Source organism: Bos grunniens, chromosome 1 (assembly GCF_055505025.1).
Source record: "Bos grunniens cultivar Pamir isolate PY7600 chromosome 1, Bosgru_T2T1.0, whole genome shotgun sequence".
Classification (NCBI taxonomy): Eukaryota; Metazoa; Chordata; class Mammalia; order Artiodactyla; family Bovidae; genus Bos; species Bos grunniens.
Window position 1 is genome coordinate 17,607,099 of NC_141165.1, and position 25,987 is coordinate 17,633,085.

Consider the following 25,987-nt stretch of genomic DNA (forward strand, 5'->3'; position numbering starts at 1 on the left):
TCCCTCCTGAGAAGGAAAGATGGTGACCTTTGGCTCCTGCTGTCACATGTAATGGAGAAGGCAATGGCACCCCACTCCAGTAATCTTGCCTGGAAAATCCCATGGGCGGAGGAGCCTGGTGGGCTGCAGTCCATGGGGTCGCTAAGAGTCGGACACGACTGAGCGACTTCACTCTCACTTTTCACTTTCATGCATTGGAGAAGGAAACGGCAACCCACTCCAGTGTTCTTGCCTGGAGAATCCCAGGGACGGGGGAGCCTGGTGGGCTGCCGTCTATGGGGTCACACAGAGTCGGACACGACTGAAGCGACTTAGCAGCAGCAGCAGTCACATGTAAGGACCTGCCATGCAGCAAGTCCACTCTCCCATCCACCCATCTGTGGCAGCATTTTCCAAAAGAGACATTATTTGGCATTATCAAGTGGATGGCATCACTGTCTCAAGGGAAAGGAAAGTATGTGTTTCGAGGCATTTTTTAACATTTTCCTCTCTGTCCCCAATATCTGACCTCTGTTGGATTTTGTCTGAAGCTCCAGTATTTGACCATCTGATGAAAAGAGGTGACTCGTTGGATAAGACCCTGATGCTGGGGAAGATTGAGGGTAGGAGGAGAAGCGGGCAACAGATAATGAGATGGTTGGATGGCATCACCAACTCAATGGACATGAGCTTGAGCAAACTCTGGGAGATGGTGAAGGACAGGGAAGCCTGATGTGCTGCAGTCCATGGGGTCTCCAAGGGTCAGACACGACTGAGGGACTGAACAACAACCACCAAGAAGTTACAGAAATTTGGCAAAAGAATGAAAGAAACATCCACCCCACCCCCGGAGTTGCTTAGAAGCTCTTGTCAGCAAGTGCTCCTTCACACAGTCTATCCCCTGGTGATGACTTTGCTCTGAAGTTGTTTTTTCTCCATGACTCTGTCTTCCTTTTGTGAGGCTGCATCCTGATATTCAGATTGCTGATGGCTCAGGGATTCTGGCGCCCCTTAAAGGCTAGCATCGTGACAAGCGGATCCTCAAATGGGTCATAAATAAGGGGGAAAATGCCAATCTGTGTGTTTTGGGGCTAGAAGACTCTCAGGGAACATGAAGGCTCAGATAATTGCAATATTCTTTGCAGAATCAATATCCTGCACACAGCTGCTAAGTCGCTTCAGTCGTGTCCGACTCTGCGACCCCATAGACAGCAGCCCACCAGTCTCCCCTGTCCCTGGGATTCTCCAGGCAGAATACTGGAGTGGGTTGCCATTTCCTGCACACAGGGGAGAGGGCAAAATGGAGAAAAGGCCCCAGAGTTCTCAATCCATCCTTCGAAGCTGTCTTTTGAGGACCATGTTTATAAAGAATGAAACAGAGTGTTTCTATGGTATTATATTAAGGCGTTTTTCTATGGTGTTATGTTTAATTTTTATTGATGAAAGATTGTGAGTCTTTTAGATGAAATACCAGATTTTAAATGGACAGTGCTGGGGAACCATGGTGATCACACAATGAAGTAAGATTAGCAGCTGGGTTAGCCAGCACAGGCAGCTGATGTGTGCTCCGTGCCACCGCCATCATGAAATCAGTGGTTTCTCAGCGACATGAAAGGCACACCATGAAAGGCCTCCTCTAAAGCAAAGGCCCCGAATTTGTCTGAAGAAGAGACATTTCTGCCAACACTGTGTGATCAGAACAGAATTGATGTAACTTCTTAGCACTGATCATTTTAAAATCATCTATGATTCTCCTGGTAATACTCCAAACACTGAACATTTTTAAAATCCACCAATTTAATCCCTAAAGATCAGAAGAGGACTTCCACTGGAAGGATTTCAAAGAAAGTCAAAAAGTTGGTTAAAAAGAAAATGATGGGATCTTCATGACAAAGGCATTAACCTTTATAATTCTTCCTAATTCTTCCACCTTCTGACTACATTCAGCATGGAGCATTTTTATCCTGACCTTTATGTTAATAGAAGCAATTAGCATGGCTGTGGTGAGGCAGGCCATTTATCCCTCATTTTTAGGGATTGGTGGTTTGTCTAATTGAAATTTACTTTATACTTTATCCTATAGCTATATATTTTAAATGAGTATTTTTCTACCCTTAAAAACTTTCTCCATGCCCATTTTCTTTTTCAGTAATACTATTTTCTATTTATAAAAGTGAGTTAGGGCCATAATGAAAATCTTAGAAAATAAATACACGAGGAGGAAAGCAAAACACTTATAACCCAACTGTTAGGAGTTAATCTATGTTAACTATCCTGTCACCCTCGAAGAGTCGGATACGACTGAGCGACTTCACTTTCACTTTTCACTTTCATGCATTGGAGAAGGAAATGGCAACCCACTCCAGTATTCTTGCCTGGAGAAACCCAGGGACAGGGAAGCCTGGTGGTCTGTCATCTATGGGGTCGCACAGAGTCGGACACGACTGAAGCGACTTAGCAGCAGCAGCAGCAGCAGCAAATCTCAATTATAAGATTATAAACATGTCAAAGCTCATCAACTATACAACTAAAAAGGATAATTTTTACTGTATATAAAATATACCTTAATAAAATTGATTTTTAAAAAAGAAAGAAAAGAGTGTCCTGATATCAGGCTGGCCAGGCTCTCCAGCCCTTTCACTTAGCAGCTGTGTGACCCTGTGCATGACACATGACATCTCTGAGCCTGTTTCTGCTTCTGTAAACCAAAGATAATACACCCACATCATCAAGTTGTGAGAATTCAATGAGATTTAAACATTCACACTGCCTGGAGGAGATCCCTGAAAAAGTCAGCCTGCAAAGTAATGCAAAAGAGGATGGAAAGACAATGGACTCTGTCCTCATTGTATTTTTCTTGCAGTACGTTAACAGTGGCCCAAGGAGCTCAGCAAAGCTTGAGGAAGGAGGAAGCCCAGCCCTCGTGTGCAGTCAAACAAACCCTGAAAAGGGGATTCCCTTGGCTTCTTCTGCACCTGCTCAGTTTCTTCTTCATGGAGAAGTCAAATAAATATGATTAAATTAAGCATGTACTTCACATGTCTATGTGAGAATCCAAAGACCAATCCATATTGGTATTTATGATCTTTTTTTTTTTCCATAAAGCATGCAGCCTTCATCTGCTAGTTGTTAGGTTATGAATTTCTGTTGAATTTTCCTCTGCTTCTGCTGCGCGTGTGTTTGTGTGTTTGGTATAAATCACTGCTTTTATTTTTTTCTAGAAAGAGAAGATGCAAGAATCGAGTAGATATGATCAAAGAAGGAAGGTGGACGGAAGCTGGAAGGACCTAGTGACCCCTTTACGTGTGTGCCTCTTACCTGATCAGCAGACTCTCCCTGAGCCTGAGGTTGAATAAAAGGACATGTAGGTTGACTCAACCTGCCTCAGCTGCCTTTGGAAACCCCACAGATGTGTAGGATGCTAGAACGGAGCTCCGGGACCCTTCAGACAGCTCTCTCTCCATAATTCACTCTGTCTGGGTGTCCTGACTTATTTTATGTGTTTAATTAACTTCACAGATTCTTGCCTGGACACTCAGTAAGAAAGGCAAAGCTTAGTCTCCATGCATCGACTTGTGAGGAAGCTGATGCTGACTCAGCCCTATCCGCTACTCTGCATGCCTCTCCGGGAGGGGCTGTTCCAGGCTTTAAGAGCTAGAGTCTTTCTTTTCTGGTAATAAAGAAGCAGCCAGGTTTTTTTTTTTCCTTTTCTTCCCCAAATCGACTAAAACCTAAATAGCTTCAGAACATGGTACAAATCTGAGGTTGTGTACTTTGGGAAGACAGGGCAAGGCTTTGTCCTAAATCAGCTGTCATGGCTGAAGAAGTGAACTGAATCCTAGCCCACTTCAGTGAGTTTGGATGAATATTTGCACACCTATAGTAAGGAAATCTGGGCCTTCTTAGGTGGTGCTTGTGGTAAAGAACCTGCCTGCCAACGCAGGAGACGTTAGAGACGAAGGTTTGATCCCTGGTTCAGGAAGATTCCCTGGAGGAGGGCATGGCAACCCACTCCAGTACTCTTGCCTGGAGAATCCCATGGACAGAGGAGCCTGGTGGGCTATAGTCCGTAGGGTCTCAAACAGTCAGACATGACTGAAGAGACTTAGCACAGCACAGTAAGAAAATCTATGAAGCAGGCAAAAATAGAGTATACAATATAATTACAAATAATAAACCTTTTACATACGTGTGTGAGTATATATTGCTGGTGCTGTTTAGTAGCTTCAGTCATGTCTGACTCTTTGCAACCCTATGGACTATAACCCACCAGGCTCCTCTGTCTATGGGATTCTCTGGGCAAGAATACTGGAGTGGGTTCCCATTTCCTCCTCCAGGGGATCTTCCCGATCCCACTTCTCTTGCAATAGCAGGCAAATTCTTTACCACTGAGCCACCAGGGAAGTCTGTGAGTGTATACACATAGATATAAAATACAAATAGAGAATGAACCAAAAAAAGTGAATCGAGAGAGATCAGAAAATGGTAGAAAAGCTATACTATATATAAAATAGATAACCAGTAAGAACTGACTGTATAGTACAGCGAAATCTATATTTTGTAATAACCTATAAGGGAAAACAATCTGAAAAAGACATACATAACTGAATCACTTTGTTGTATACCTGAAACTAATATAACATTGTAAATCAATTATGCTTCAATACAGAATGAATAGATAAAATGACTAAAAGAAAAAAAGCTATATAAACCATCGGATCAGCTGCCCTTTGGAAAGCTGAAAATTCTAGCTCACTCTCCACTTAAAACAAAACACCACCCCCACCATCCAGCAGCACCAACCAACTCAGTCTAACGCCTCCACTTCCTTCACATCTGATATTGCTGCAAATTTTATTTTCAAATCCCTCAAAAATCCAGAACAACTTAATTTGCTGGAAAACCAGCCCAGGTGTAACTGAGTTGAAGGTTGCCTTCCAGGGAGGGGGCTGTTAAATGAAGGAGACTGATGCCGCCAAACTATTTCATGCCTGCACGACCAACCCTGGATCCTACTATGGGGAGAACTTTTACTTCCCAAGTGCAAACATCATCCTTTAATTGACCCTTGACACTTCTGCCCTCTATATCCCCTGACATCACACAGGCAATGAGAGAAGGGTGAGGACAGAGGGCTTTAGTGTAGGAAGAGTCTTTGGACAAAATGGGCAGCTCGGAGTATTGATCAGAGTCAACAACCGCACTCAGTAAAGATATGTGGAATCGTAATTGGGGAATTTTCCATAGCTTAGCATTTATATGGTCTTTTAAAAATGTACGCTTTCCAAATATTTTGAACCAGCTTTATGACTCCATCCTCAGAACGGTCCTGTGGGGTCAGCCAGCATTATTGATTTCTTGTTCAAGCGTGTCCTTGAGTGGGCTTCTTCTGAGCTGGACTGAAAACTCCATCTGATTCCTGGCTAAGACCCTCAAGCCACCTGCTTCCATGGTCAGGCATGGGCCATTCCTAAAGCTCTGCTTGGATGGAGAGAAATTATATGTAAAAGGCTCCAGGCATGACAAAGGACCAATGGAATTACGTTTCATCGCTCTGTCTCTGTTTGGTTTGGTGCCGGGGTCCAGCCCCGGCTGATCCAGGGTATTCGAAGGAGAGACGGCATAGGCGACCTATTTATTTAAATATTTATCAAAGATATAAAGAGTAATAGAATGAGGATAGCTCAGTGAGGAAATTCAGTAGAGAAAAGAGGCTGAGTAGCTTGGTTTACGCGGGAGATCAATAAAACTTCAAGACAAGAAGTTTGTACCACTTACGTAGGCCGCAGGCATCCTTCCGTTCTCCCGAAGGAGAGGAGACACTGAGGCCTCCACAGTCGGATCTTAGAAGCCCAGGCATAATTAGTAAGCATGGTGGGTTCTGCGCTCCAGATGGAGACTCAGCCAGAGTGAGAGAGAGAGCGACATGGGGAGACCAAGTTTCGGTGAACAAGGCCCGCACTTTATTTTCCAAAGTAGTTTTTATACCTTAAGTTATGCATAGAGGATAATGGGGGAAGGGGTGGAGTCATGCAAGGACAGCAGTTCCTGGTCCTAATCGAAGCCAGGCTTTCAAACTTATCATATGCAAAAGTTCAGGTGAATTACATCATCTTCTGGCCAGGAGGCCTGTTAACATTTTAAGAAACTTATTTTTCTCTAAAGGTGATTATTCCAAAGTCAGGCACCAGCCTCCAAAAAAAGCATTGGACAAAGCTGCATTCCTATAGGGCAAAGGTGAGGTGGGCTTAATCAAGAAAAGAATTAACTCAAGGGTCCAAGGTTACAAACATTAAAACTACTACTTACACCAATCATATTAATCAATACACTGCCAGGGACACAGCAGGTAAGGGATATGGAAACTTAGCAGCAAACATTGGCCCAACAAGTGAAAAACCCTTCACCAATACAATTTCTAATCAATCTTTTAACTACTCAAAGGAATCTGTGTTTAGACAGTTTAGAACATCTCCTGCCTCTCACAGTTGGGAGGCTCTGAACAATCACATGTGGCTGGAAAAACCTATTCAGGCAGGCTAAAGGATTTCCAAAGGAGTTTGTAGGTTAAACACTGTCACACCCAGGAATTATTAACTGGAGCTGTAAGCTAACTCTTTTTTCAGAGAGAGGTAGTGGGGGACAGCCCCTGGTAAAGTCAGAGGTGTAGGTGAAAGCACAAAGCAGAAAGTAGGCAGACTCTGGTTTTGGGGGGTAGATGCTCGAGAATTTCCAGGGGGCCTCCTGAGGCTCGATCCCGCCTTTGCGTATGCCGAGCCTCCTTCCTCATGACCTTTGCCATGCATGGGCAGAGTTCCTCACACTGGCTCCTGGCAGTGATAGAATTCTAGTTGAGCTATTCCAGATCCTGAAAGATGATGCTGTAGAAAGTGCTGCATTCAATATGCAATATGCACTCAATATGCAATATGCCGGCTCCCGGCAGTTTGGTTTGATTGTTTTTGCTAAAAAGCAATCAGGCAGCCCCCATGTCCACACCTTCCTGCCCCCACATTACAGGGCTAGCCTTGTGGCCCAACAACCCACCCAGGGTCCCTCCCTTAGCAGGGCCCACACTTGGTGTCATGCTCTCAAAACTCTTCACCACGTTCAACATGGAACACCACATTTCTGCTTTTTCACTCTCCCCCAAATTATGTCAATGGCCCTGTCCCCACCGCCCCATTTCAGGCTCACCTGGACCTCCCAACTCTGAGCTTTGGTCACCTTGAAAGAGGTTCATGGCAGAGGTGGGTGGGAGCAAATGATGACAGGGCTGTGGCTTGTTTTTAAAAGTGAAAGTGTTAGTCACTCAGTCATGTCCCGCTCTTTGTGACCCCATGGACTGTAGCTGGCCAAGCTCTTCTGTCCATGGAATTCTCCAGGCAAGAATACCGGAGTGCTGCTGCTGCTGCTAAGTCGCTTCAGTCATGTCCAACTCTGCGCCCCATAGACGGCAGCCCATCAGGCTCCCCCATCCCTGGGATTCCCCAGGCAAGAACACTGGAGTGGCTTGCCATTTCATGCATTCTCCAATGCATGAAAGTAAAAAGTGAAGTCGCTCAGTCGTGTCCGACTCTTAGCAACCCCATGGACTGCGGCCGATCAGGCTCCTCCGTCCATGGGATTTTCCAGGCAAGAGTACTGGAGTGGGGTTAAATATTTTCATTTCTGATGGGGATCTGCTCCACCCCTCTGCTCTAGTCTTGTCTGCTTGTCATAACACTGAAGGGACACAGGAGCAGAGTGGGGTCCCCTTGGGGGGCTGCTCATAATCTTACAGGTACTTTACACTGCATTAATTTTTTTTTTCAAGTGAGAATCCCAAATCTTCAGCCAAAATTCAACTGTGAGGGAGCTCTGAAATGTAGATCAGCCAAATCTGGTTCTCAGCAAGAATGCAGCAGAAAAAGGATGACATGGAAATTCACAAAATAGTGCCCCCAAAATGAACCAAATCTGCTTTGAAGCTGGGAAAGATTAAATCTAGATGGAAAAAATAACAGTGAACTTACAGGAAGGATTTGGTGGAAATACAAATTGACAAATTGCCCTATCTATTTTAAGAGTATATCTCAAAGAAGAAGTAAAATAGCTTTCTGAAGTATAGAACATTGCCAGAAATAATATTTGTGATGTGCCACCATATTATCTTGATATTTTGACAAGATTTGTGCATATGTGAGAACTGAGCTATAAATACAGGCATGAGCCATGCCCTGAACAAACTCCAAAGACTAGAAAATAATAATGGTTAAAGTTACCAGGTGGGACTTCCCTGGTGGTCCAGTGGTTAAAACTCCATGCTTCCTCCACAGAAAGCACATGTTCTATCTCTGGTCAGGGAACTAAGACCCCACAAGCCACATCACATGGCCAAAAAAAAAAAAAAAAAGTCACCAGGAGCTCAGATACAAAGTGCGTAATGATATTCTGCCATGCACAAACTCTAATACCCTCACGGAAGGTAGATTACAGGAATATCTAAATTCACGTGGGCATTTCTAACAATTAGAACACAGAACTTAAAAAAAAAAAAACACACAATAGGCACAATTGCAAAAATCTTATCGACTGTTCTCATGTAATCTGCTTCTAAATTACTGAACAGATGTATTTTCACTTCACACTTTTAAAAGGAAGATACGATAAGTCAATAGAACCTAACTCGTTATTGATAAGGATGGGGAAAATTCCAACATGTTTAAAGCAATTTATATCACTAAGCAGGAGTTAGAAATCAACTACTATCAGCCCTCCATATCCAACAGTTCCAAATCTGGGATTCATCCAACCACAGGTTTTAAATATTTTTAAAAAATTCCAGAAAGTTCCCAAAAGCAAAACTTGAATTTGCTATATGCCAGCAACTATTTACTTAGCATTTATATTGTATTTATAACTATTGACATGGCATTTACATTGTATTAGGTGTCATAAGTAATCTAGAGATGATTTAAAGTACATGGGAAGACATGGGTAGCTTATATACAAATATTATGCCATTTTGTATAAGGAACTTTATATAAGGAGCATCTTTGGATTGGTAACCATCCATGGACAGAGTGGTCCTGGAAATAATCCTCCTTGGATACCTAGGGATAACTGAACAATATCCTAATAGATGTGTATCTATTCACTGGACTTCATGACTGCTAAACATGTGGTTCTAACATATATGACTTTTAAGTTGAACCATTAGTTAGGTATTGTTTTTAGTTAGGTATAGTTATTCAACCAACATGTTTTGAGCCCTGCTTTTGTCAGCACTGACTCTTCGGGGAAGTTTTCCTGATCACGCCCTTCTTCCCTTTCCCAGGCCAGCACAATGACCTAACCAATGCTTCCCTGACACTTGGTTTATACAGTGAGTAGACCTCTACTCTGTATGGCCCCTCTCATTCAGTTAACTTTATGTGATCCTATCTCCCCCTCTAGCCTATAAACTCTTTGAGGGGTGGGGTCTGTTCACCCAGCATAATGTCCAGCGTATAAAGGATTCTTCATCAATGTGGTTGAATGGTACGTGCTGGAGAGAAGAAAGAGTGTAGAAGACACAATATCTGTATTTTAAAGGTTTATAATCTAGAAGGCAGACAGAAATTTGACAAGATAAGTGATTACTGATTACAGTCATACCTTGTTTTATTATACTTTGCTAATATCGTACTTTTTACAAGTGGAATGTTGGTGGCAATCTTGCGTGAAGCAAGTCTATTGGCATCATTTTTTCCAACAGCATTTGCTCACTTTGTGTCTCTGTGTCACATTTTGGTAATCCTCACAATGTTTAAACTTTTTTATTATTGTTATTATATTGTCATGGTGATCTGTGATCAGTCATCTTTGATGTGAGTATGGCAAAATGATTACAACTCTCAGAAGGCTCAGGTGATGGCTACCATCTTTTTACCAATACTTTTAAATTAAGGTATGCAATTTTTCCTAGTCATAATGCTATTGCACGCTTAATAGACCACAGTATGGTGTAAACATCACTTCTATATGCACTGGGAAACAAAAATGTTTCTGTGAGTTGCTTTATTGAGATTTTTGCTTTATCATGGTGGTCTGGAACTGAACCCGAAATACCTCCAAGGATTGCCTGTATGTGCAGTAGTTTTGACCATAGAAAGGGACTCTGTTCCCTGAGCAAACATTTTCTAAGAGTTTTTATTGAGAGTTCAGAATGGTCTTACACATTCAAACAGAGCCAGGGAGGTAAGGCAAGGAATGAAGGCCACTGGTATAAACTCTAAGTCAGGGAAACTGCCAGGTGACGCAGAAGAAAACTTTGTGGGTAGAGACCTCCATGATATTGCACAAGAGTAGCAATACTGACATTTACCAACTTCATGTGAGACTGGGGTGGGAGGATTGAGGGGGTTGGAGTGGAAAGTTAAATCTCTACAAGCAAAGTAGAAGCCCTAGTGAAGGAAAGAATGACTTTGTCAAGATTTCTGTGGTTGTTCTTTTTTAATTCAAGACTGGAAATGAAAAAAAAGGACAGTATTATTTTTAATGTATTTCATGCCCAAGTCCTAAATGGAACTGGGACAGGTATAAAAGAAATTGGGCTATATCTAGGATATGTCAGAAAATGAGCAATTTAATAGGATAGGAAAGGTGTAAGTGAAACCTAGCCTGACTTTTCCTTAAGAACCTCTGTGATTTTGAATAAAATCAGCCTAGGGGTACTCAGTTCCCTATTTTAAATGACTATTTGGAATGAAATGAATATAGGGCCTCCTTTAATTCTCTGAATTCTAAGCAAGGCCATAGAAATGATCATCTTCTCTTTAACAAGTGGTGCTGGGAAATCTGGTCAACCACTTGTAAAAGAATGAAACTAGACCACTTTCTAACACCATACACAAAAATAAACTCAAAATGGATTAAAGTTCTAAACGTAAGACCAGAAACTATAAAACTCCTGGAGGAGAACATAGGCAAAACACTCTCTGACATACATCACAGCAGGATCCTCTATGACCCACCTCCCAGAATATTGGAAATAAAAGCAAAAATAAACAAATGGGACCTAAGTAACCTTAAAAGCTTCTGCACATCAAAGGAAACTATTAGCAAGGTGAAAAGACAGCCTTCAGAATGGGAGAAAATAATAGCAAATGAAGCAACTGACAAACAACTAATCTCAAAAATATACAAGCAACTCCTACAGCTCAACTCCAGAAAAATAAACGACCCAATCAAAAAATGGGCCAAAGAACTAAATAGACATTTCTCCAAAGAAGACATACAGATGGCTAACAAACACATGAAAAGACGCTCAACATCACTCATTATCAGAGAAATACAAATCAAAACCACTATGAGGTACCATTTCACACCAGTCAGAATGGCTGCGATCCAAAAGTCTACAAATAATAAATGCTGGAGAGGGTGTGGAGAGAAGGGAACCCTCTTACACTGTTGGTGGGAATGCAAACTAGTACAGCCACTATGGAGAACAGTGTGGAGATTCCTTCAAAAACTGGAAATAGAACTGCCTTATGATCCAGCAATCCCACTGCTGGGCATACACACTGAGGAAACCAGAAGGGAAAGAGACACATGTACCCCAATGGTCATTGCAGCACTGTTTATAATAGCCAGGACATGGAAGCAACCTAGATGCCCATCAGCAGATGAATGGATAAGAAAGCTGTGGTACATATACACAATGGAGTATTACTCAGCCATTAAAAAGAATACATTTGAATCAGTTCTAATGAGGTGGATGAAACTGGAGCCTATTATACAGAGTGAAGTAAGCCAGAAGGAAAAACATAAATACAGTATACTAACGCATATATATGGAATTTAGAAAGATGGTAACAATAACCCGGTGTACGAGACAGCAAAAGAGACACTGATGTATAGAACAGTCTTATGGACTCTGTGGGAGAGGGAGAGGGTGGGAAGATTTGGGAGAATGACATTGAAACATGTAAAATATCATGTAAGAAATGAGTTGCCAGTCCAGGTTCGATGCACAATACTGGATGCTTGGGGCTAGTGCACTGGGACGACCCAGAGAGATGGTATGGGGAGAGAGGAGGGAGGAGGGTTCAGGATGGGGAACACATGTATACCTGTGGCAGATTCATTTTGATATTTGGCAAAACTAATACAATTATGTAAAGTTTAAAAATAAAATAAAATTAAAAAAAAAAAAAGAAATGATCATCTTTCTCTAGGTCAAGAGTCTTTAAGCAAGCTGGTCACACCCCTGGAAAGGCAGAACCACCATGTTCAGCCACACAGGCTGTGCACTGTGCAGATTCAGGGAATGCCATTGACACTAACTGTGGTGTGGATGGCCCCTCTGGGGTTGTAAGGTGCTCAACACTTACAACCATGCATGGTGAAGAGAACTCCAGAATGTCTAGTTATATCACTTTACAATCTAAGATCAGTAAGAAGGAAATCAGATATTATCAATAACTAATATCTGGATTGATACCGACATCATCATTTGTGTGTGGGAAAGAGTGAGAATCCCACAACTGAGGATTGTTCAGAACTACCTCACTCTAGCCCATCCTATTTTTTTAATTGAAGTATAGTTTTTTTACATTTTAGTTGGAGGATAATTGCTTTGTAATGTTGCATTGGTTTCACCCATTCATCCATCTCACTTCAACTGACTCAAATTTGTTCCTTTTATTGGCTGAGTAATATTTCATTTTATATATATATATATATATATATACACACACACACACACACCACATCTTCTTTATCCATTCATCTGTCAGTGGACATCTAGGTTGTTTCTATATCCTGGCTATTGTAAATTGTGTTGCAATGAACACTGGAGTACATAAATTGAAGTGTGAAAGTGAAAGTTGCTCAGTTGTGTCTGACTCTCTGCGACTCCATGGACTATACAGTCCATGGAATTCTCCAGGCCAGAATACTGAAGTGGGTAGCCTTTCCCTTCTCCAGGGGATCTTCCCAACCCAGGGATCGAACTCAGGTCTCCCTCATTGCAGGGATATTCTTTACCAGCTGAGCCACAAGGGAAGCCCAAACTGAAGCATAGTTGATTTACAATATTATGTTAGTTTCATGTGTACAGCAAAGTGATTCAGACATAAGTTGCTTCAGTCATGTTTGACTCTTTGCAACCCTGTGGACAGTAGCCTGCCAGCCTCCTCTGTTCATGAGATCCTCTGAGCAAGAGTTCTGGAGTGGCAACAGTACTGAAGTGGGGCAGGTTCTTTACCACTATTATATATATTATATGTGTGTGTGTGCGTGTGTGTGGGTGGGTGGGTGTGTGTGTGGGGGGGTGTGCTATATTGTTTCAGAATCTTTCCATTATTATGAGATATTGAATGTAGTTCCCTGTGCTACACAATAGGACCTTGTTGTTTATCTCTTTTATATATAGTAGTGTGTGTCTGCTAAGCCTAAGCTCCTAATTTATCACTCTCACCCCACTTTCCCCTTTGGTAAGCATGAGTTTGCTTTCTACGACATCCTTACTCTTGAATTGCTCTCCGAATAGCACTATGTGCTTCACTGCAGTTCCTGGTGCTCTGGTAAGAGGATTTATATTTATACAGTTTACCCTTAACCAACCTAATTTCCCCATAGTGGGTAAGTGTCTTTAAAAATTCCTGCATAGTCACGATACAACATAGAGGAACTTGAGGACATGATGATAGGTGAAACAAGCCTGTCACAAAAAGACAAACATTGTATAATTACACTTCTACGTGGTGCTTAGTCAAATTCATTGAGACAGAAAGCAGAAAGCTGGTTAACACGGGAGAGAGGGAGGCAAAGGGGGAGATGTTTAAAGGGTAGAATTTCAATTTTACAAGATAAGAAAGTAGGAGATCTGCTTCAATAATGTAAATAGACAACACTGCAGAATTATACACTTGAAAATGAATAAGATGGTAAATTTTATGGTATGTATTCTCTACAGGAATAAAAAAATTCCTACATAAAATCTTCACAGATTGAAGATAATATTACTGCCAGCAAAAGGAAACAGTGAAATTGCTACCTAACCATTCTCCTATCAGAATGGCTTCACAAGCACCAACATGAGCTTAAAAACACAATCAACAAATTCAGCTCAAAAGAAGTACAGTTAACAACACTATTTGAGTTAAAGATTTTTATACCTTCCACCAGCAATTACCTCTCACAAGTATATATGGTGCTTGGAAATCTTGATCAGGGTTAATAAAGCCATCATCACAATTAACAAAGTATCTAGTTTATCTCATCATATTCTTGTCCATTTTAAGGTTTATTTTTGTATGTTTTATGGCTGCACTTACTATATGAGCACATAAGCCTGCACTAAGTGAAGTGAAAGTCACTCAGTCATGTCTGACTCTCGTGACCCCAAGGACTGTAGCCCACCAGGCTCCTCTGTCCATGGAATTTCTCAGGCAAGAATACTGGGTAAATTATTATAAAGTAAGTAAATAAAAAATTATTACGAATGCATGCTCCAACTTTTTTCCTGAGAGGATACACTGTCAAAATCTTTGAAGACTACTCTCCTTGAGGATGGATATCCATGGTCACCATGGACACCATGCCATTGGTCTGTCATGAATCCACAGGAGGACTGCAGAGACAGTTTCTTGGAAGCTGATAAGCTTTGAATGTTACTTTAAACACTTGTGGGTGGTTATTATTAGAATACCAACAGCTAATGGAAAAGTCAAAGAAAAGAAAGGGCAGGATAGCAATAGTTTCACTAGGAAGAGAACAGAATCATTTCAAAACCACCTTGAATTGTTTCAGGAAGGGGTTTCTATAGCATAATGGTTTGAAGTTTTGCTTGTGGCATTTCCATCTGCAGCTCTTTGAGACATATGAAATAAGAGGATTCTCAAACAGGGCTCAACATGCTCCTCCATCTCGGATGTAGGCAGGTTTGTGTCAACACCTGTCTACTTGATGTCTCACCTCTCCCAAAAGAGGAGACCACCATTTTGGATGTTCTCAGGCTCACAACTGGACCAATTTATGGCCTCACAGATTTTTTTGCTCTTCAGATATGTGTGGGGAAATGTGAAAAATAAAAGCCTAGGTACAATTAGCCATCTTGCCATGCTCAAGAAAATAAAGTGATAATTTCCTAACAATTCATAATTAAACAATGCATGCTAAGTCTCTTCAGTCATATCCAACTCTTTGCAATCCTATAGACTGTAGCCCACCAGGCTCCTCTGTCCATGGGATTCTCCAGGCAAGAATACTGGAGTGGGTTGCCCACTTCCTTCTCCAGATCTTCCCAACCCAGGGACTGAACCTATGTCTCTTATGTCTCCTGCACTAGCAGTGGGTTCTTTACCACTAGTGCCACCTGGGAAGCCTAGGAAGAAAGTTTTTCTTGACCAGGAATCAAACCCTGGCCACGGCAGTGGGAGAGCTGAATCCGAACCACTAGACCATGAGGGAGTGTAAAGGAAACAGTGAATACTACTTAATAAGGAAATGATAGGTCAGGAAGCAACAGTTAGAACTGGTCATGGAACAACAGACTGGTTCCAAATAGGAAAAGGAGTACGTCAAGGCTGTATATTGTCACCCTGCTTATTTAACTTATATGCAGAGTACGTCATGAGAAACACTGGGCTGGAAGAAGCACAGGCTGGAATCAAGATTGCCAGGAGAAATATCAATAACCTCAGATATGCAGAGGACACCACCCTTCTGGCAGAAAGTGAAGAAGAACTGAAAAGCCTCTTGATAAAAGTGAAAGAGGAGAGTGAAAAACTTGGCTTAAAGCTCAACATTCAGAAAACTAAGATCATGGCATCCGGTCCTATCACTTCATGGCAAATAGATGGATAAACAGTGGAAACAGTGAGATATTTTAATTTTGGGGGCTCCCAAATCACTGCAGATAGTGACTGCAGCCATGAAATTAAAAGACACCTGCTCCTTGGAAGAAAAGCTATGACTAACCTGGACAGCATATTAAAAAGCAGAGACATTACTTTGCCAACAAAGGTCTGTCTAGTTAAAGCTATGGTTTTTCCAGTAGTCATGTATGGATGTGAGAGTTGGACTATAAAGAAAGCTGAGCACAGAAGAATTGATACTTTTGAACTGTGGTGTTGGAAAAGACTCTTGAGAAACCCTTGTACTACAAGGAGATACAACCAGTCCGTCCTAAAGGAGATCAGTCCTGGGTGTTGATTGGAGAGACTGATGCTGAAGATGAAACTCCAATACTGTGGCCACCTGAAGCGAAGAGCTGACTCATTTGAAAAGACCCTGATGCTGGGAAAGATTGAAAGCAGGAGGAGAAGGGGAAGACAAAGGATGAGATGGTTGGATGGCATCACTGACTCAATGGATATGAGTTTGAGTAAACTCTGGGAGTTGGTGATGGACAGGGAGGCCTGGTATGCTGCAGCCCATAGGGTCACAAAGAGTCGGACATGACTGAACGACTGAACTGAACTGATACCTAAGAATCTTAAATTAAGTGTTATTTATAAATTAGTTTTTAAACATTGGAACTTAGCCACATGGTATACAGAAAAGTGATTGGCTAAAAAATTTTCAAAAAAGATCTTGAGAGTAAGAAAGAGCTTATTTCTTTATCTTTACCTCCTGTTTGGTTAAGATCAATGTTAATGCATGGTCTATTGTCAATCTCTGGTGTCCTTTTCTCAGTCATTGCATAAAATTAAAATATAATATGACCTTATGGTTACTGAGAAGACTCTTGAGAGTCTCTTAGACTGCAAGGAGATCAAAACAGTCAATCCTAAAGTAAATCAGTCCTGAATATTCATTGGAAGGACTGATGTTGAAGCTGAAGCTCCAATAGTTTGGCCACCTGATGCAAAGAACTGACTCATTGGAAAAGACTCTGATGCTAAGAAAGATTGAAGGCAGGAGAAGGGGATGACAGAAGATGAGATGCTTGGATGGCATCACTGCCTCGATGGACATGAATTTGAGCAAGCTCCAGGAGTCGCAAAGAGTCGGACACAACTGAGCAACTGAACTGAACTGAATGGTTACCAAGAGGATGGGGTTGGAGGAAGAATAAATTGGGAGTTTGTGATTGACATGTACACACTTCTATATTTAAAATAGGTAACCAAAAACAACAACAAAGTAACTAGTCACTTCATTAGAACTTTGGCCATGGCACAGGTGTAGCATTATGGAAGCAGATGACCATTTCTTTCACTGAGTCATTCCACAGCAGCTTTGGACTGTAATAGCTGGAAAAGCATAATCTCTGGTCAACCCAGATACAAACTTACCTGTCAAATCATCATAAACAAGTATTTTAAAAACTAACATGCAGAAGACATTCCAGGCCATTGGGTGAAAGATTGCTCTATGGATGACTTGACATATTTCAGTCTTGGAAAACCCACCATTGTCCTCAAACTGGAGAGGGAAAACCACTCAGAACAAAGGACCCCCTGTTCTCCATTATAGCTCCATTATGGTATGAAAATGGCCCCATTCGAAAGTTCCATCATTTCATACTTCTTGGCTTAGATGTCCTGCAAGGCCATTTTCAATCTGTGGATGATTACCTTCCTGTTTTATGATTCTAATTTGTCTTCCTTTTATTTATAAACTGGCAGCTTGAGAGCAAAATATAAAATAATGGCATTTAGTGGGTGATTGATTTTTCCATGGACAATGTTATAAATATGGCCATGCGTTTCCCTTTCAGAAATGAATGAGAAGTATTTCAGTGAGATTCTGAAGCATAAATTTAGGGCTATTTGCAAGGCACAAATGACGTTCAAGCAGATTGATGCCTGTAATGGGTAACTCATTGTTCACGTAAAAGAGCCCTGAAAGAGATGCTGGTTTATAGGCCTGGACCTTTGATGGGTGTGGCAAGCTTGTTTGGCTTATGTCACAGAACCATGAGCCACACAACATTCTCGTGTGCGTGCTCATTCGTGTCCAACTCCTTGTGACCCCATGGACTGCAGCCCACAAGTCTCTTCTGTCCATGGAATTTTCCAGACTAGAATACTGGAGTGGAGGGATCTTTCCAACCCAGGATTGAACCCATGTCTTTTGTGTCTCCTGCACTGGAAGGTGGATTCTTTACCACAGCGCCACCTGATACAGTCATGTATCCATATCCAAAAGGCACCTATATTAAATCAAATGAACAGCATTTTGCCATTGATTATTTATACCTCACTTCATTCCGAAGACTGGAAGACTGGTAAGTAGCTTATGAGTAGGGAATATAGGAAAATGGACACAAACTCCACGGACTGCACAGTATCCCGGATTCATAATTCAACATTCAGCTTCCAGGAGAACAAATATGAGTTGATGTCTTTTGCATATGAATTGTCCTATATTCCTATTTCAAATATAAAGTAACCTGAAAATTTAAACACACAACTATAGTTTAAAATGTTTGTTTTAATGAATATTAACATTGGCATTCCCTTAACTATTATGGTATGAATATGCAACTATAATTGAACTATTTGTTTTATTTAGTATTAACATCGGGGCTTCATTTTAAGTATTAATTATAATATTTAAATACACAGCTTGCTTTCTGTATTCTATATTGTGCCTTCAACAATATTCCAGAATTTATGGTTTGACTATGATTGGGCATATGGAGCTAACTTACTAAAGATCAGTTTGGACTATTTCTTATTCACCCTTAACCCCTAACTGTCTAATTGACTTTATATTTCAAAAACAATGGGTCTTTTTCAAGGTAGAAGTGAGCTCTGCCACCTTGGGCTATCATTGCTTTTGTCTGAATTTCACAGAACTTATTTGAAGCAAAATAGTCTCAAAGGAGAAAGGCCCCAAACTGAAGGATATTAGAATTCTCCATTCTTCCTTCAGCTCCCTATTTTCCTTGACATTTTCCCAAATGTCAAGAGTTCTTTCTATTGAGATTCTTCTGATTTTTTTCTCATTTTCTTTGCCAGCCATGAAAGTGTTTATTTGACATGTGTAACAATGCACCCATTTCCAATTTAAAAGGATTTAAATGGCAAACACAGGTTTCAAACCTGGAGGTAAAGAACAAAAGAGAGAAATTTTTCTCTCCAAATCTACCCAGACCACAAATCTCAACAGTTAGAAAAGAAGGTGCTGGTCTGTTGGTTATAATAACTGATAAATCCAGACCCCCAAAAGCCATTTGATCTGATTCATCCAGTAACTGAACATCCCAAGTGCCACACCCAGGAGCTGGGTCTGTGGATGACATCAGAAAGTTCACAGTCCAGGTAGGATAATTCTAATACATAAAATGCAGCCCATACTAGTTATGGTCTGGATGTTTGTGTTCCGCCAAAATTCGAATGTTGAAATCATAACACCCAAAGGTGATGGCATTAGGAGGTGATTAGGTTGTGAGGTTGGAACCCTCATGAATGAGATTTTGTCATTGTTTGTTGTTTAGTTGCTAAGCCGTGTCTGATTCTTTGCAACCCCATGGACTATAGCCTGCCAGGTTCCTCTGTCCATGGGATTTTCCAGACAAGAATACTGGAATGGGTTGCCATTTCCTTCTCCAGAGGATCATCCCAACCTAGGGATAGAACCCACATCTCCTGTGTCTCCTGCATTGGCAGGCAGATTCTTTACCTCTAGTGCCACATGGGAAGCCCAGGGATTTAATAGCCATATTTAAACAGTCCAGTATAATAGGGATGCTCTAAGGACCATGGCAACCCACTCCAGTATTCTTGCCTGCATTGCAAGTGGATTCTTTTACTGCTGAGCCACCTGGGAAGCCTATAAATGGAATTAGTGCCTATATCAAAAAGACCCCAGAAGACTCTCTTGCCCCTTCCAATAGGTGAGGATACAGTGGGAAATCTGCAACCCAGAAGAGACCCATCACCTGAGGATGCCCACACCCTGATCTCAGACTACCAGCTTCCAGCACTGTGAGCAATAAATTTCTATTTTTTATAAGCCACTCAGTCTGTGGTATTTTATTGCAGCAGCCCAGACAGATTAAGATAACACTTTAACAACATGATCTTTAAGGCACTGTTTTATAAAAATATCAATCAAATACAATATAAACCTGTGCATATGCATCCCCTACAATCTTTCTATTCCCTACTCTGAAGCCTTTTCTAGAAAGTCATTCTAAAGTAATGGAAAGCCCCAAGCTTGGGTTCATGATGTTATTCAGATGTTCAAATAGTTCAGTGTGGCCAGTGAACCAAGAACAGAAAGACGCCAAACAAAGTGCGAATGCCTTCCACCTCTGAAAACTCTTCTGACAGAGCTCTGAGAGCAGAAATTAGAATTTTTAAAAATAATGCAGAGAACGTGTTCATCATACATTCAAGGTACTTTCCATTACAAAAGCCCATGTTTCCTCTTCATCTTGATCACATTATTCCACTAAACCTCTAATTGTGAGTCATTTATTCAATTTTTCTTTCTAAAAAATATCATACATCTTGCATTCTGTCATTCTTAGAATTCAAGAGAGAAAAACAATGAGACTTCTTAATCCCACAGCTTCTGTTAATGAAATGCAGGATTGGGGAAATCAATCTTAGAGCAATCCATTACCATCATCAGCTGAACAAACACACATTCTTGCTTCACTGGCCTCTTCCTACTTAGGAAATGTTGAACCTCAGACCCAAGTTGTAATTGGAGTCTTTCTAGACCTAATGTCCCCATTTAGAACATCTATCATTCTATGATCCAGCAAAACCATAAGCATCTTGCTGGGTCTTCCTGTATCTCAGCTGCAGGGCCATCTGCAAGTGAGGTTAAAATTGCCTAAGAAGTTGAATTTTCATTTGACCTTTTCCTACTAAGCCTTTGAGGCCAGTTGCAAAATCCATATTTTATGCAGGTATCCTCAGTATCTGTGCTTAACTGGTCTAAATTATACAGTTCCTTGCAAACCTATTACTCACACATTGGCATCTGTTTCAGCTTACTGTTACATCATAGGAAACACAGAACTATACTAATTTTCACTTTAGACCTGTTTTATCTTAATATTTCTCTCTCCAAAGGATTACCCTGAATGCTGGTTAAGTAAACCCTAAACCAGTGTCAAATGCAAATTTTAAACCAATGGCTACCTTTGAAAAATGAAGTCATGTCTTGTCCATCCCCTCTACCCCTGATATAAGTGGCAGAGCTTCCCCCTGGCAGTCTCTTTCCAAAACAATGTGGTTCACTGTTTGCTTCTTGCTTCAGAGATTTAGTGTATCAGGCAAGTAGCTTCTGATTCAGCGCTAAGGATACACTGTGTAGGTCTCTGCTCAGTCATGTCCAACTCTTTGTGACCCCAAGGACTGTAGCCTTCCAGGCTCCTCTGTCCATGGAATTTTCCAGGCAAGAATACTGGAGCGGTTTACCATTTCCTTCTCCAGGGGATCTTCCCAACTCAGGGCTCGAACCTGCTTCTTTTACATCTCCTGCATTGACAGGAAGGTTCCTTACCACCAGTGCCACCTGGGATACACATGAAGGTCTAAAGATTTGCCCTTTAATTCCTCCTTGTGTTCAAACCAGCCCTGGACAGGTACAGTCTTATTGTCATCGCCAAGTCTGGATGGGAGAAAGGCCCAGAAACCTGGCACCAAATTGCAACATTCCACCGAAACCGATGCTAGAAAAGAGACCAGGAACAGCAACAAGGAAGGGTCAGGAGAACACTTTCCCAAAGGGGTTTCAAGTCTAATTCACAGCTGTCAAGGATGTATTATGCAATGGGGAACACCTCACCGCCTCACAAAAAGTACATGTCATTTTGCAAAGCCACTCTCCAAACATGTGCCGTTATGCGGTACATTCTTGCTCCTGGCTCTACTAAATCAGTTCTTTTGAAAAGGAACTTAAAAAGACACCTGAATGAGAAAATGGGACTGACTGTCATTATTGGCAGAACTTATTTCACATGGTATTATTAGGTCACTAAACAAAGGGAGCCTTTTTCTTCTCCCTATGTGAGAAATCCGGTGGGGAAAGATGAGAATGCATTTTGTAAACGTCAGCCGTGGTGGTTAGGATTTCTGATCCAGCAAATGTACCTAAGCTTGCATCTTAATCCCTGCTAAGTGATCTTGCAGCTCATCTCGTAGATTGCTCCAGGCACCTCTGACACACTTTAATACCGAAATGTAAATTAGACACCCCCGCCAACCACCTCCACTCTGTCACGTTGCCCTAAATTTGGACTTTACTTGCCTTGCTACACGTGAGCTTCTCTTTTCAATTACATGCCATTTCCCCCATAAAGTGTTGTCAAAAGGGGAAAAGAAGATGTTGTGTTGTCCTAAAGTCACCCAATTTGAATCAAGCTGCAGGCTCATAAAAGGCTGTAAGAACTCAAGAGAGCCCACTCTGGGGAGCATTTAGCCACTGGGGAGCCTCTCCTCCCAGCCCAGCTGTGAACCTCAGAATTTCTAGAGCAGGAGATAAACCCGAACATCTGGAGCAGGAATGAGGTGCCCATCAGACTCAAATAAAACCCAAAGTCGTAGGAAAGTCTGAGAAAATCCACTGCTTTGGCTCTCTGGGGTAATTAGTTACATGGGTAAGTAAATGATCATCTGAAATCCACACCCACCTGAGAGTTATTAAAACCGGAAGCCACATGGAATTCATTTAACTAAAGAAAAGCTTGAGGAGGAAGGAGGGGAGATTCAGTCCTCTACCCAGAAAGGAGTTTCTGTTCAACTTTATGAAACACTTTAAGTAGATTTAAGTTTGAGTCAAAGGACCAATTCCCACTCTCCAAGGAGAACACTCCCAAGAAACTGGGAGATGAGCCAGGGAGCTGGTCACCCTGAGGACGGGGCTGCATGGGACCTGAGCAGGGAACCCGTGTAGGAGGGAGAAATGTGGCGGGGGTGAGGGGGAATGCTGGATTGAGGTGGGTGACAGCAAAGGGAAGTCAAGGTGTGAGACACTGTGGGAGTTTATCAACATTCAAGGAAAGAGGCAGAGTTCTTGGAAGAGCCCAGCAAGGCATCTGACAGATGCTGGGGGGCAGGGCTGTGGTTGCAGAACTGCCCTAATTACAGGTTCAGCAGAAATGAGGTTGTGATCCTAATGATGGGTGAGCTCTGGGATACTTGCTGTCTCCCTGAGGACCCACAGTTAAGTGAACACTGCCAAGCTGAGGCATTCTAGAAAGCTCCAGATGCTGAGCAAGGAGACTCTGGTAAAGATGGGGGTGACAGCCAGAGGGGAGAACCAGCAGGAAGTTCCCCACTCCTGAAGAGTCCCCTTTAGCCAACCTGATTGAACACAGGGAGGGCCCTGGGCTGCACAGGTTTCCAAGCCCTTCTACATGAACCTATTAAATTGTATATAAAAACCCCACTCCACACAGTTGTTCCTGCTACTCACAAGCAAGGTGAGCTGGTGCAAACAGAGAAGCTTCTAGAATCTCCGTCGAGTCTGCAGAAAGCCCCTTAAGTGAACATTCAGGACCAGGAGGCCCAGCTTCCTGGCCTCGCCTCCCACCCTCACCCCCTCTGTCCACCTCTTTCTTCTCTGGCACCCATCGTTCACATGGACCAGGAAATTCCATGTGCCGTTTGGACATCAAGACCCACCCAAGTCCTGATTCTACCCTTCACGAGCTGGTGGCTTTGAGCCAACTGACCTTGACCTGTGCCTCAGTTTCCTCATCTGTCAGTTGGGAATCATAACAGCACCCACTTATTCCCAGATGGCGCTAGTGGTGAAGGATTCCCCCCCACCCCCCGCCAACGCGGGAGACATAAGACCTTCAGTCAGGAAGATCCCCTGGAGGACAGCACGGCAACCCACCTCAGTATTCTTGCCTGGAGAATCTCATGGACAGAAGAACCTGGAAGGCTGAAGTCCATAGTGTCACACAGAGTCAGATAGACTGAAGCAACTTAGCACGTACATGGTAATTCTATTCTAATTCACGGGGTTGTAAGGAAGTTCAAATAAGACAACTAGATACCCCGCTTGGTTCTAAGGATGCTGGGCAAATAGGAGCTGCCATGGCGGTCACCCTTGTTGCTGCTGGAATAACCCTGCCTTCCCCTCTTCCATCCATACTTGCCCTCCTCCTTGCCCTTGGCTCCATCCCAAACCCAATTCCTAAATCTCATAACGCTTTGCCTACTCTGTCTTCCTGTCATGCTTGTATCAAAAGTCACCCATCAGGAAAATGAAAGCTGGAAAGAGGCATTTTATTGCTGAAGTTGTTAATTTTACTGTATATATATACACATATATATGTATATATATGTAAGTCATTCAGTCATGTCCAACTCTTTGTGACCCAATAGATTGTAGCCCACCAGGCTCCTCTGTTCATGGGATTTTCCAGGCAAGAAATACTGGAGGGGGTTGCCATTCCCTTCTCCGGGGGATCTTCCCAACCCAGGGATCAAACCTGGGTCTCCTGCATTGCAGGCAATCCTTTATATCAAAAGTCACCCATTAGACATATGAAAGCAGGAAAGAAGCATTTTATTTTTAAAGTTGTTAATTTTACTGTAGATTTCCAAAAAAGGTTCACCCGTCTGTTAAAAAAAGAAGACAGACAAAATAAAAGATCTAAAAAGTAATGATTTAAGTGCCAACCAAAAGGAAATGAAAGTGGATTTGTCTTGGTTACCAAGTGCAAATTAGAGGGTGATGCTATACAACCCCAAATCTGCCTTTTTGTAAAGATAGAGAATACGATCTTTTTAAAAATACAGTGAGCATTCAGTTTGCCCCCCAACAAACTCTCTTCTGCGTAAACAGATGCAGCGCAGTGACTTTCAGTTGAAAACTGTAGCCCCTCTTCTCCCAGGGTCTCTCCCATCTTAGACCCACACACCCATACACATAGATTTTTCGTGGTTCACTGGACTTGCATTTCTCTCCTGGTTTTACTCTGATTAACTGCAGATGTAGTTTGTACAGGCAAGGTTTCCACAGGATCATGCAATGCAATCCTTCCCTTGCTTCTCTTCCAAGGCTGACTTTCACCAGATGGCCAGCCTGCTCACATTCTAAAAGGTACCCACCAAGGAAGATATGTGAAGACCCACACACCGCAAGAGGACAAATCTTTGCAAGAGACTAAAAACACTCACTCAGCCTTCTCTCCTGAGGTCTAAATCCCAAAGCACTTTCCAACTCACAGTTCAATCAGAAGCAAACAATGAATCCCTTTCATTTTTAATTTGTAAAAGTTGCAACTTAACCAATTTTTGCACTTGCAATGCAAACCCAGATAGGAACAGAGTCAGTCTTCCAGGTAAATAGCTCCAGGGTTGACATGCTCTCACCACTCGGAAGCCCTTCACATCTTCTGAGTCTAACTTTGCCCCGTCTCACCCCCAGGTTTCCCTCCCAGAGTGGAAGCCCCACTCACCTCACTCATGATGCTGTAACAACGGGCAGCTCCGTATCCCCACCGGCCACACGGAGAGCACTGCTCAGGGGTCGCTGCTCCCCGTTCTGGCTTTTCTCTTAAAAAGGGCTGCCCGGTGGCATCATGCTTCCTCTGAGCCAATGAGATTCATTCACCTGTCTGAACGCCTGGCAGATATCTGAGAGCTCCCAGGGCCACCTAGTGGAGCAAAGGAGAAAGGCAGGCTGGGTCAGGGCTCCAAGCCCCACCAGGGAGGGAAAGAAAGGACAGATGACAAGATAGTCTAAGTAGGAAACACAGTGATCATCACAGATTTGTCACTCCATAATTCCAAGGGGTACGGGATTTAGATACTTGGAAAATGCACTTTCAATGTCAGCGAGCAGAAGGTTTGTTTTTGGAAGGAAGAGCAGTTCTGAAAATCCTGATGCTAGTCACCCAGCAACCCCCTGGTTTACTTGGGAGGCGCCTGCCCTTCGTAGCACAATCTCAGCTTTGAGAGTTGAATATTTTCTGCTCCTCTTTCTCCAACCCCAAATCTGCCAGCCTGCCTGCGCCCCAGGTTCTCATCTCCGGCGGGAGGAAGTGAGCAGTTGGGGTCATGGACTTGGAGAGCCACACTGTGACTCCTCAGAGGACAGCATCCCCCCTCTC

At 42.4% G+C, this 25,987-nt stretch overlaps 1 protein-coding gene across 2 annotated transcripts in view; it reads right to left on the minus strand.

The window, feature by feature from the left end:
* PCP4 (Purkinje cell protein 4) overlaps positions 1 to 25,409 on the minus strand; it is a 68,477-nt gene extending 43,068 nt beyond the window's left edge. Inside the window, exon 1 of one of the 2 annotated variants that reach the window (XM_086315816.1) lies at positions 25,334 to 25,409. In XM_086315816.1, coding sequence (XP_086171942.1) covers positions 25,334 to 25,342 — 9 coding nt within the window. In that variant the 5' untranslated portion in view covers positions 25,343 to 25,409. Of the gene's footprint in view, positions 1 to 5,757; positions 5,982 to 25,333 lie in introns of those variants that run through there. The other variant, XM_086315809.1, reaches the window with a different exon arrangement.
* Between the last annotated feature and the right edge of the window lie 578 nt (positions 25,410 to 25,987).